The sequence below is a fragment of the Bufo bufo genome, chromosome 1 (assembly GCF_905171765.1).
Source record: "Bufo bufo chromosome 1, aBufBuf1.1, whole genome shotgun sequence".
In the NCBI taxonomy this organism is placed as follows: domain Eukaryota; kingdom Metazoa; phylum Chordata; class Amphibia; order Anura; family Bufonidae; genus Bufo; species Bufo bufo.
The window spans coordinates 57,066,211-57,077,421 of NC_053389.1; the positions used below are offsets into that span (position 1 = coordinate 57,066,211).

Consider the following 11,211-nt stretch of genomic DNA (forward strand, 5'->3'; position numbering starts at 1 on the left):
TCAAGGGCACAAGGCCTAAGTGCTGAATAAATCTTTAGATGTCTCCTTCCGCTCTTTGGCCTGAGATCTTCCAAGACGAGTGGTGCAAGGCGATCAGCGTGACAAAGTAATGCAATTTTTATTTTTATTTTTTTCAAAGCTTTTCATCTCGAGGAAAGAGATGGAAGGAAACATCTGGTATTTTTGCACTAGAGTTTTTTTTTTTCCAGAACTTCAATATTGTTTCCTCAGTTACAAATCGGTGGGGGTCAGCTGACTTTAGTATTGATGATAGATTATCAGAAAACCCTTTTAATTCAGATTTTTATAAGGAAGCAAAATAAAATTGATCTCCGGGCTATAGATATTGATGACCTGCTTCGGGATAGGTCATCAATATCGGATCAGTGGGGGTACGAATCCCGACAGCTGCCTGTGCTGGAGCTCTACACTCTCCAGATCTGAAAGCAGAAAGCTCCGCACACTGTGTAGTGGCTGTGCCAGGATACTGTAGTTCAGCGATCTGATATTGATCACCTACCCACAGGTCATCAATAGACAATCCCTTTAATTCTCTGTTAGGATGGAGCTTTATTATAGATTTCTTGTTTTTCCTTGACAGGTATAAGGAACATGATGACGGCTTTCTACGTTTGCAGCTGGTGAGATATGAAAGTGTAGAACTGACAGAACATCTGATGAAAGAACGGGAGAAGCAGGGAGTGCCCCTGGATGAAGCCCCGACCTGTCTGGTGTTAGGCCAAGGAGCAAGCGCAGGATCTGAAGGAGTAGATTATGAGAGGACTGGAGGAGAAAGGACTACAGATTGCTGGCAGAATGATCAACTGCTCAGTAAAGACATTGCCTCTGAACAAAGGATATAAGGAGGCCCGTATCTGGGACTGTACGTTTTCTGTAGAGATCCTAAACTGAGAGGGTTCAGCGCATCACATTCGTTACCTGCTCTTGCCTCAGTTTAGTATCACAGACCGGATACACAACTTCATCTCCCTCGAGAACCCAGCAGGTGCACTTCAGTAACATTTCACGATGTTTGGGCCCGTTGTCTGTACTCGGCCCCCAGATGGGGGGGTAAACTGCACAGATGTTAAGTCCAAAGACTGAAATGGTAAATGTGGTCCACCAATAACTGCATCCTTAGAAGAAAAGATGGCCACACACATTCTGTAGCTGCTGGATGAACACAGCTACTCCTGACCCCCTCATACACCAAGGATTAATGTGTTCTGAATAGGCAGAGGGAAATAAGCCGCTGACACACTCACTGTCTACTTTGAGATCTCCCAGAAGATTGTGCATGTTAACAGTAAATATGCCCAATCCTTTTTTATTTATTTTTTATTTTATTTTTTTACCCCAAAGTAGGCCAAATATACATCAGATACTGGTAATCTGCTCCTTCCAAAATCAGTGGGTTCGGCTGACGTTAATCTCGTAGAAGATATCATCTAACTGCATTTTCAGCCAAGTGATTAAAATCCAGACTGCTCTGAACCATTTTCCATTCACTGGGCCACTGCCGGTTCACTGACATTTTCAGCCGGTTTGCTGTGTACATGGCAGTTCATTACACAGTTTATTACAACCTTTGCAGCTATAGAGCGGACGTTGGTCTAGGGGTACTTTCACACTAGCGTTGTTAGAATCCAGCAGGCAGTTCCGATCCGGAAATCCGTATGCAAACGGATATCTTTTTTTTTTTTTCCGGATCCGTTAGACTTATGCATTGAAATACTGGATCCGTCTTTCCGGGAGGGAAGGGGAACAGTAACTGGGCCTGGAAACTAGGGAAGAAACAGGTCACCTCCTAGACAACCCTAATCCGGGCCCTGACTACCTATCAATATGAATAGACCTTTAGGTAGGAATACTCATATGCAGAATACCTAGGCCCTGATTTCCCTATAAGGCCTTGGAATAAGTATAGGATCAGAGACAACCCATTCCTCCCCAGATGGGCGAATGGAAATCTCTGTCTCAGGCCCAGATACAACAACAGGGAATATAACAAACACAAACAAACGCGACACTTAACTTCTGTAGAGATGGAAGAAGAGGAACACCAGAGAGGATCTTATACCAGCTCAGCCAAACCCAAATAAATCTATCTACTGCATAGTCAGAAGGGTGGGGTCAGACTATAAAGGGTAGAAGTGATGACCACTGAGCAACAGCTGAGAAAAGGGAAGTGGTCATTAACCCAACCCTATCAACACTGAATAAAGAGAAATCAAGGAGGCTGTTAGATTCCTCCACGCTCAGCCAGTCTCTCTGATCTCCTGACACCAGTCACCGGAGGGACCGTGACATGCAAATGAGCAATCTAATATTGTCATTAATTAAATCTTGCACAACTCGCAAAAAGTTAGGGATATTTCGGGTGAAATTTATAGAAAACGTAAAAAGTTCACACTACAGTGATATTATATCATGAAAGTCAGGCATTTAAGTAGAAGCTGCAATGGTGATTTCCTCATCTCAAACAATTTATTGAAACAAAAGCCAACACCATCGGTGGGTACACCCCCACAAATATGTCTGTGTCTCAATCACTTGTCATGTGGCCTTGAGCATCAATTACAACTTGACAACAACGTCTCCTGCTGTTCTCAAGTCGACTTATTGTCTGCTGAGGCATTGCATCCCACTCTTCTTGAAGGGAGGGGATGCCCTTCAAGAAATCCATATGCAAACGGATATCTTTTTTTTCCCTGGATCCGTTAGACTTCTGCATTGAAATACTGGATCCACCTTTCCGGATCATCCGGAATAACGGATCCGGTTTTAAATATTTTCAAAGCTAGAAAGAACTGCGCATGTACAGACCGGTAAACCGTATCTGGCGATGCGGCAATTTCTGGAACAGTTGGTACCCGATCCGGCATTAATACACTGCTCAAAAAAAATAAAGGGAACGCTTAAACAACACAATGTAACTCCAAGTCAATCACACTTCTGTGAAATCAAACTGTCCACTTAGGAAGCAACACTGAGTGACAATCTATTTCACATGCTGTTGTGCAAATGGGATAGACAACTAGAAATGATAGGCAATTAGCAAGACACCCCCAATAAAGAAGTGGTTCTGCAGGTGGTGACCACAGATCACTTCTCAGTTGCTATGCTTCCTGGCTGATGTTTTGGTCACTTTTGAATGCTGGCTTTGCTTTCACTCTAGTGGTAGCATGAGACGGAGTCTACAACCCACACAAGTGGCTCAGGTAGTGCAGCTTATCCAGGATGGCACATCAATGCGAGCTGTGGCAAGAAGGTTTGCTGTGTTTGTCAGCGTAGTGTCCAGAGCATGGAGACAGGCCAGTACATCAGGAGACGTGGAGGAGGCCGTAGGAGGGCAACAACCCAGCAGCAGGACCGCTACCTCCGCCTTTGTGCAAGGAGGAACAGGAGGAGCACTGCCAGAGCCCTGCAAAATGACCTCCAGCAGGCCACAAATGTTCATGTTTCTGCTCAAACGGTCAGAAACAGACTCTATGAGGGCCCGACGTCCACAGGTGGGGGTTGTGCTTACAGCTCAACACCGTGCAGGACGTTTGGCATTTGCCAGAGAACACCAAGATTGGCAATTTCGCCACTGGTGCCCTGTGCTCTTCACAGATGAAAGCAGGTTCACACTGAGCACATGTAACAGACGTGACAGAGTCTGGAGACGCCGTGGAGAACGTTCTGCTGCCTGCAACATCCTCCAGCATGACCGGTTTGGCATTGGGTCAGTAATGGTGTGGGGTGGCATTTCTTTGGAGGGCCGCACAGCCCTCCATGTGCTCGCCAGAGGTAGCCTGACTGCCATTAGGTACCGAGATGAGATCCTCAGACCCCTTGTGAGACAATATGCTGGTGCGGTTGGCCCTGGGTTCCTCCGAATGCAAGACAATGCTAGACCTCCTGTGGCTGGAGTGTGTCAGCAGTTCCTGCAAGACGAAGGCATTGATGCTATGGACTGAATCCAATTGAGCACATCTGGGACATCATGTCTCGCTCTATCCACCAACGTCACGTTGCCCCACAGACTGTCCAGGAGTTGGCAGATGCTTTAGTCCAGGTCTCGGAGGAGATCCCTCAGGAGACCGTCCGCCACCTCTTCAGGAGCATGCACAGGCGTTGTAGGGAGGTCATACAGGCACGTGGAGGCCACACACACTACTGAGCCTCATTGTGACTTGTTTTAAGGACATTACATCAAAGTTGGATCAGCCTGTAGTGTGTTTTTCCACTTTAATTTTGAGTGTGACTCCAAATCCAGACCTCCATGGGTTGAAAATTTTGATTTCCATTTTTTTATTTTTGTGTGATTTTGTTGTCAGCACATTCAACTATGTAAAGAACAAAGTATTTCAGAAGAATATTTAATTAATTCAGATCTAGGATGTGTTATTTTTGTGTTCCCTTTATTTTTTTGAGCAGTGTACATTTCATTGGAAATTAATGCCGGATCCATCAAGGGCGGTAGTGTTCTCGGATTTTGTCTGTTCAAATACCGTACAAGGGACGGAACGGAAGACATCCTGATGCATACTGAACGGATTGCTTTCCATTCAGAATTCATTGGGACAAAACTGATGCGTTTTTTTCTGTTTTTGAGACCCTTTACCGGATTTCAATACCGGAAAAGAATAACGCTAGTGTGAAAGTACCCTAAAATCCACAGATTAGTTTCGGACTGGAAGATTCTTACAGCGGCATGACGTAGGAATTTTTTTCTATTTCTGGTGGACCTCTTTCATTTGCAGTTAATTTTGTGTAATAAAATGACATATTTTGGTCCTAGTGTAATCGAGGTTCATGACTGCACGATCAGTGTGGGGGGGAAACTCTACACTGAACACAGAAGGGAAGGGGAACAGTAACTGGGCCTGGAAACTAAGGAATACACAGGTCACCCTCTAGACAACCCTAATCTGGGCCCTGACAACCTATCAATGTGAATAGACCTTGAAGGTAGGAATATTCATATGCAGGATACCTAGGCCCTGATTTCCCTATAAGGCCCTGGAATAAGTTAAGGACCAGAGACAACCCATTCCTCCCCAGATGGACGAATGGAAGTCTCTGTCTCAGGCACAGATACAAACAGGGAAAATAACAAATAAAAACAAACGCGACACTTAACTTCTGTAGAGATATAAGAACAGGAACATCAGAGACAACCTCACACCAGCTCAGCTAAACCCAAATGAAGCTATCAACCGCATAGTCAGAAGGGTGGGGTCAGACTATAAAGGGTAGAAGTGATGACCACTGAGCAACAGCTGAGAAAAGGGAAGTGGTCATTAACCCTATCAACACTGAATAAAGAGAAATCAATGAGGCTGTTAGATTCCTCCACGCTCAGCGAGTCTCTCTGAATTCCTGACACCAGTCACCTGAGGGACCGTGACATGCACATGATAAATCTAATATTGTCATTAATTAAATCTTGCACTACTCACAAAAAGTTAGGGATATTTTGGGCAAGATTTATATAAAACGTAAAAAGTTCACTCTACAGTGATATTATATCATGAAAGTCGGGCATTTAAGTAGAAGCTGCAATGGTGATTTCCTCATCTCAAACAATTTATTGAAACAAAAGCCAACACCAGTGCTGGGTACACCCCCACAAATATGTCAGTGTCTCAATAACTTGTCGTGTGGCCTTGAGCATCAATTACAACTTGACAACGACGTCTCCTGCTGTTCTCAAGTCGACTTATTGTTTGCTGAGGCATGGCATCCCACTCTTCTTGAAGGGCGGCCCTCAGGTCGTTGAGGTTCTGGGGTACAGAGTTACGAGCCTCTACACAGCGACTCAGCTGATCCCATAGGTTTTCAATGGGATTTAGGTCTGGAGAAAGTGCAGGTCACTCCATTTGAGGTCCCCAATCTCCAGCAGCCGTTCCCTAATGATGTGACCTCGATGAGCTGGCACATTATCCTCCATGAAGATGAAATTAGTCCTGTGTTGTCCATGCAGAGGCACTATGACTGGATTAATGATGTTATTCAAGTAGTATGGGCTTGTCACTGTACCATTCACATAGTGTAGGGCAGTTCTGTATTGACTAGACACACCTGCCCACCCTGTAACACCACCACCATCTTTTTTCAACCTTAGCAACTATTTAATGTATTGGCTGTACCTTCAGGAACGTTATAAATTATATAGCAGAATGCCTCAGATTCAAATACACAGAAGTGGAGAAATGCTTCTGCAGTGGCCGGGGGGCAAACATCTGAAGTGAGATTTTTTATATTTTTTTTGCATTGTCAGGATTAACAATTCCAGGAGGGGAGGTGATTGGCAATAATAGTTTTTGAACATAGGAGTGTTTTGTATATCTAAAAGGTGTGTGTCACCAGAAAATTCACTGATAAACCAGGCACAATGCTTGTAGGACTAGCTCAGCTGCATATAATGATATCTTTCACTTAGTGATCTGTTGCTTAATTCTGAAGAAAAAGTACTTTGACACCTTTGGGCCTAAGTGTCACGGTCCCTCCAGTGACAGAGGTTAGAAGATCTAAGAGACTGGCTGCACGTTAGGTTATCTGACAGCCTATCTCTTTTCACTTATTGCAGTGTTGTGGTTGGTAATGACCACACCTCTTGTCTCAGGTGTAGCTTGTGGTCATTACTGCTCCTCTATTTAGTCTGGACTCACACTTCATACCATGCGGTTGATATTCTCTGCCTGGAGTTGGAAGAGCTGGTGTGTTGTCCCCATCTGAGTTCCTGCTTATCCATTTTCTATTGAAGATAAGTGTACTTCTCTTGGTATTTTGTTTCTCCCATTTGCTTGTTATTTACTAGGCCTCAGGTAGACGTTGGTTCGTTCATCTGGGAAGGAACCAGTAGTCTCAGACCCTGTCACTAATCCTAGGGCTTTTCAGGGTTTCTAGGGCCTAGGTTTACGGTGTATGAATATTTCCAACTTCAGGGTCTATTCATAGTGACAGGAGTCAGGGCTAGCATTAGGGTTTCCTTAGGTGGTCACCATTTCCCTTTCCCTAGCCTTGAGGCCTAGTTCCTGGTCATTTTCCTTCTGTTGTCATTCTGTGACAACAGAATGACATTTTGTTTGTGTCAGTGCAGCGATGGATACGATTTCTGCACTGGTTGAACAGCTGCAGGGGCCTGTCTTTGAAGGTGGCTGACCTCCGCACGACCGTCTCACAGATTCAGACACCACAGACGACTGGTTCCGGCAGCGGGAACCAGTCCTGCCTTAAACCTAAGGTTGCTCTCCCAGACAGATTTTCCGGGGGAAGTGACAACATTATTCGGTTCAGGGAATCGTGAAAATTATATTTTAGACTACGTCCTAACTCTTCTGGGGTCGAGAGTCAAAGATTGGGTATAATCATTTTGTTACTTAAAGGTGACGCTCAATCTTGGGCTTTTTCGTTGCCGACCGCATCACAGTTCCTCCAGTCAGTAGATTAATTTTTCAGAGCTCTAGGTCTTATCTACGATGTCCCAGATCGGATCTCCCTGGCCGAGACTAAGTTGCGTGGCTTACGGCAAGAAGAGCCTTCTGCGGAAACCTATTGCTCTGAATTTAAGAGATGGGCTACAGAGTGGAATGATCCAGCTCTCCGTAGTCAATTCTGTCAAGGGTTATCCGAGAGCCTGAAGGACGCGTTGGCGTTTCACGAATATCCTGAGTCATTGGAAGCGGCTATGTCACTTGCTGTACGTATTGATAGACGCCTGAGGGAGAGACCTAAGGCTCCTCACTCTCAGGACGTACTTGAGTTTGTCTGGTGATGAACCAATGCAGCTGGGAGGAGCTACTCCTGGACCTGGTGATAAGAACTTTAGGCTTAAGAAGAGACTCTGCTTTTTCTGTGGAAAAAGGGGACATTTTGTTAACGTATGTCCTTATGTTCAGCCTCAAGGTGAAAAAGAAATGTTTAATCCTCATCTCACTCTTTTTTACTTTTGTCATTTGCTGGTAGTTCCCGATTTCTCCTTTCTGTGGGAATTGAAGCATTTATTGACAGTGGGGCAGGGGTTAACTAAGTTGATGGTCAGTTTGTCTGTATGCATGGTTTGGCTACAAGTGCACTGGACAAAAATATTTTGGTGTTTGCAATTGATTCCGCCCCACTCACACAGAAATATTTGTCACAAATGGTGCAGGACATCTGTTTAAAAGTGGGTGATTTTCATCAAGAATACATTTCGTGTTTTGTGCTGGAGGGTCTGCCTGCTCCCTTGGTGCTAGGGTTACCATGGTTAAGCAAACATAATCCTACAATCGTAAAATTAAGTAAGATGTCGCACTAAGAACACTCAAACGACACCAGGTGCTCCTGTAAATTGAGGCCACTCACTCAATCTAGAAAAGCATATACGTATATAGGTGAACAGGGCACTCAAGGATAGCTGCGACCGTGTATTTTAAGCAAAGATGAGCTTTATTGATAATATAAATATATTTGATGCATAAAACAATCAAGAATGCAGTAGAATAAAATAGGTTATTAACAAATAAATATAATGAATATTCGACAGAGCAAAGGCTATTATTCGATTAATCAACAAATATTCAATAGTCCAATATTGTAAATCTTGGATCCAATGATTGTGAACATCCAAAGACTTGTTTGCAATAAGTCTATGCGTTTTTTACTTTCATATTGAGACAACAGTCATATGCTTTGCAGTTATTCAAATAGTCGCGGCGGCGTCCCGCCAAAGCGACGTGAATGGCAGCAACTCACTGCTGAAAAGCTTGCAAGCGAATTAAGTCCATTACCTTTGTATCGACCAAGTGTTCGTCCGAAATAATCACAAGAGCCTTCAAGTGTACTTACTCCCAGGATCTGCCTTTAGATATTTGTAGCAGTATTCAATCAGGAGATTAAAGCCGGCTCTCTGTTCGGTTATGGTCGATTTAATGGTAAGGTAGGTTTTTCAGTACAAAGATGGGGTGTAGCACCAGACGCGTTTCGGGGTCCAACCCCTTCCTCAGTGGTATGAGGAAGGGGTTGGACCCCGAAACGCCTACCTTACCATTAAATCGACCATAACCGAACAGAGAGCCGGCTTTAATCTCCTGATTGAATACTGCTACAAATATCTAAAGGCAGATCCTGGGAGTAAGTACACTTGAAGGCTCTTGTGATTATTTCGGACGAACACTTGGTCGATACAAAGGTAATGGACTTAATTCGCTTGCAAGCTTTTCAGCAGTGAGTTGCTGCCATTCACGTCGCTTTGGCGGGACGCCGCCGCGACTATTTGAATAACTGCAAAGCATATGACTGTTGTCTCAATATGAAAGTAAAAAACGAATAGACTTATTGCAAACAAGTCTTTGGATGTTCACAATCATTGGATCCAAGATTTACAATATTGGACTATTGAATATTTGTTGATTAATCGAATAATAGCCTTTGCTCTGTCGAATATTCATTATATTTATTTGTTAATAACCTATTTTATTCTACTGCATTCTTGATTGTTTTATGCATCAAATATATTTATATTATCAATAAAGCTCATCTTTGCTTAAAATACACGGTCGCAGCTATCCTTGAGTGCCCTGTTCACCTATATACGTATAATCCTACAATCGATTGGCAAGTGATACAGATTCTTGATTGGAGTGATTATTGCATAGACAACTGTTGTAGTTTGTATTCTCTGAAAGTCGAAACCAGGAGTTACCTCCAGATCGGGAGTATGATTGCCCTTTTCAACCTTGTTCCCGGAGCTAGGTTGCCCAAGTCTCGGTTGTATAATCTTTCTGACCCCGATAGAGCAGCCATGCGAGAATATATCACCGAGAGTTTGGCTAAAGGTCATATTAGACCATCCAAATCCCCAGTGGATGCAGGGTTCTTCTTTGTTAATAAAAAGGATGGAACTCTTAGGCCATGTTTGGACTTCCGTGAGCTTAATCGCATTACTGTCCGTGATCCTTATCCCCTTCCTTTGATCCTCGATTTGTTCAATCAGATTGTCGGTGCCAAGGTGTTCTCTAAGTTGGATTTGAGGGGGGCATATAATCTGGAAAGGATCAAGGAGGGGGACGAATGGAAGACTGCCTTTAATACACCTGAAGGTCATTTTGAGAATTTGGTCATGCCTTATGGGTTAACCAATGCCCCTGCGGTTTTTCAACATTTCATCAATGACATCTTTCATCATCTGGTGGGCATTTTTGTGTTGGTGTATCTGGATGATATTCTAATTTATTCTCCTGACATGGAGACGCATCAGGATCACGTGAGACAAGTGTTACAGATCCTTAGAGAGAATAAATTCTATGCTAAGTTGTAAAAGTGTGTATTTGCAGTTCAGGAAGTGCAATTCCTGAGTTACTTACTCTCACCTTCAGGTTTTCGTATGGATCCAGAGAAGGTCCGTGCTGTGTTGGACTGGGATCGACCCAAAAATCTAAAAGCGCTTATGTGGTTTTTGGGGTTCACCAACTACTACCGTAAATTCACTTTGGCCTACTCGACTGTGGTTAAACCTTTTAACGGACATGACTAGGAAAGGTTTGGATGTCTCAGTCTGGTCTAATGAGACATTACGAGCCTTTTCAGCGGTGAAGGAATGTTTTGCTTCTGCTCCTATACTGGTGCAGCCGGATGTGTCACAGTCATTTATTGTGGAAGTTGATGCATCCGAGGGTGGGGTAAGAGCAGTCTTGTCGCAGGGCCCTTCACCTAGTAAATGGCGCCCATGTGCTTTCTTCTCTAAGAAGCTCTCAACTGCTGAAAAGAATTATGACGTGGGTTGGTCTTTGAGGAATGGCGTCATTGGTTGAAAGGAGCGATTCATCCTATTACGGTAATTACCGATCACAAAAATCTGGCTTACCTGGAGTCGCTAAACGTCTGAACCCAAGGCAGGTCAGATGGTCATTGTTTTTTACCAGATTTAATTTCGTTGTCACCTATCGCCCTGGGGTTAAGAATGTCAAGGCGGACACTTTGTCTTGTAGCTTTCCTGGGGAAGGGTGATTCGGAAGATCCTGGTCTGATATTGGCTAATATCCGCCCTTTATCCCGAACTTGAGACAGTGGTGTGGGAGGCCCAGGGAGATGCATCGGAGTCCTGTCCTCTTGGGAAGTTGTTTGTTCCTCCCGAATTACGACACAAGGTGTTTAAGGAACATCACTGTACAGTTCTTACAGGACACCCTGGGAGCAGATCCACTGTCGATCTCATTTCTCGTAGATTCTGGTGGCCGGGGT

General features: G+C 44.0%; 1 protein-coding gene across 1 annotated transcript in view; it reads left to right on the plus strand.

The window, feature by feature from the left end:
* The window catches only part of LOC120995606 (histone H4 transcription factor), a 34,401-nt gene extending 32,720 nt beyond the window's left edge, over positions 1-1,681 (plus strand). Inside the window, exon 9 of the mRNA XM_040424914.1 lies at positions 602-1,681. Coding sequence (XP_040280848.1) covers positions 602-863 — 262 coding nt within the window. The 3' untranslated portion in view covers positions 864-1,681. The remainder of the gene's footprint in view (positions 1-601) is intronic.
* The last annotated feature ends 9,530 nt before the right edge of the window (positions 1,682-11,211 follow it).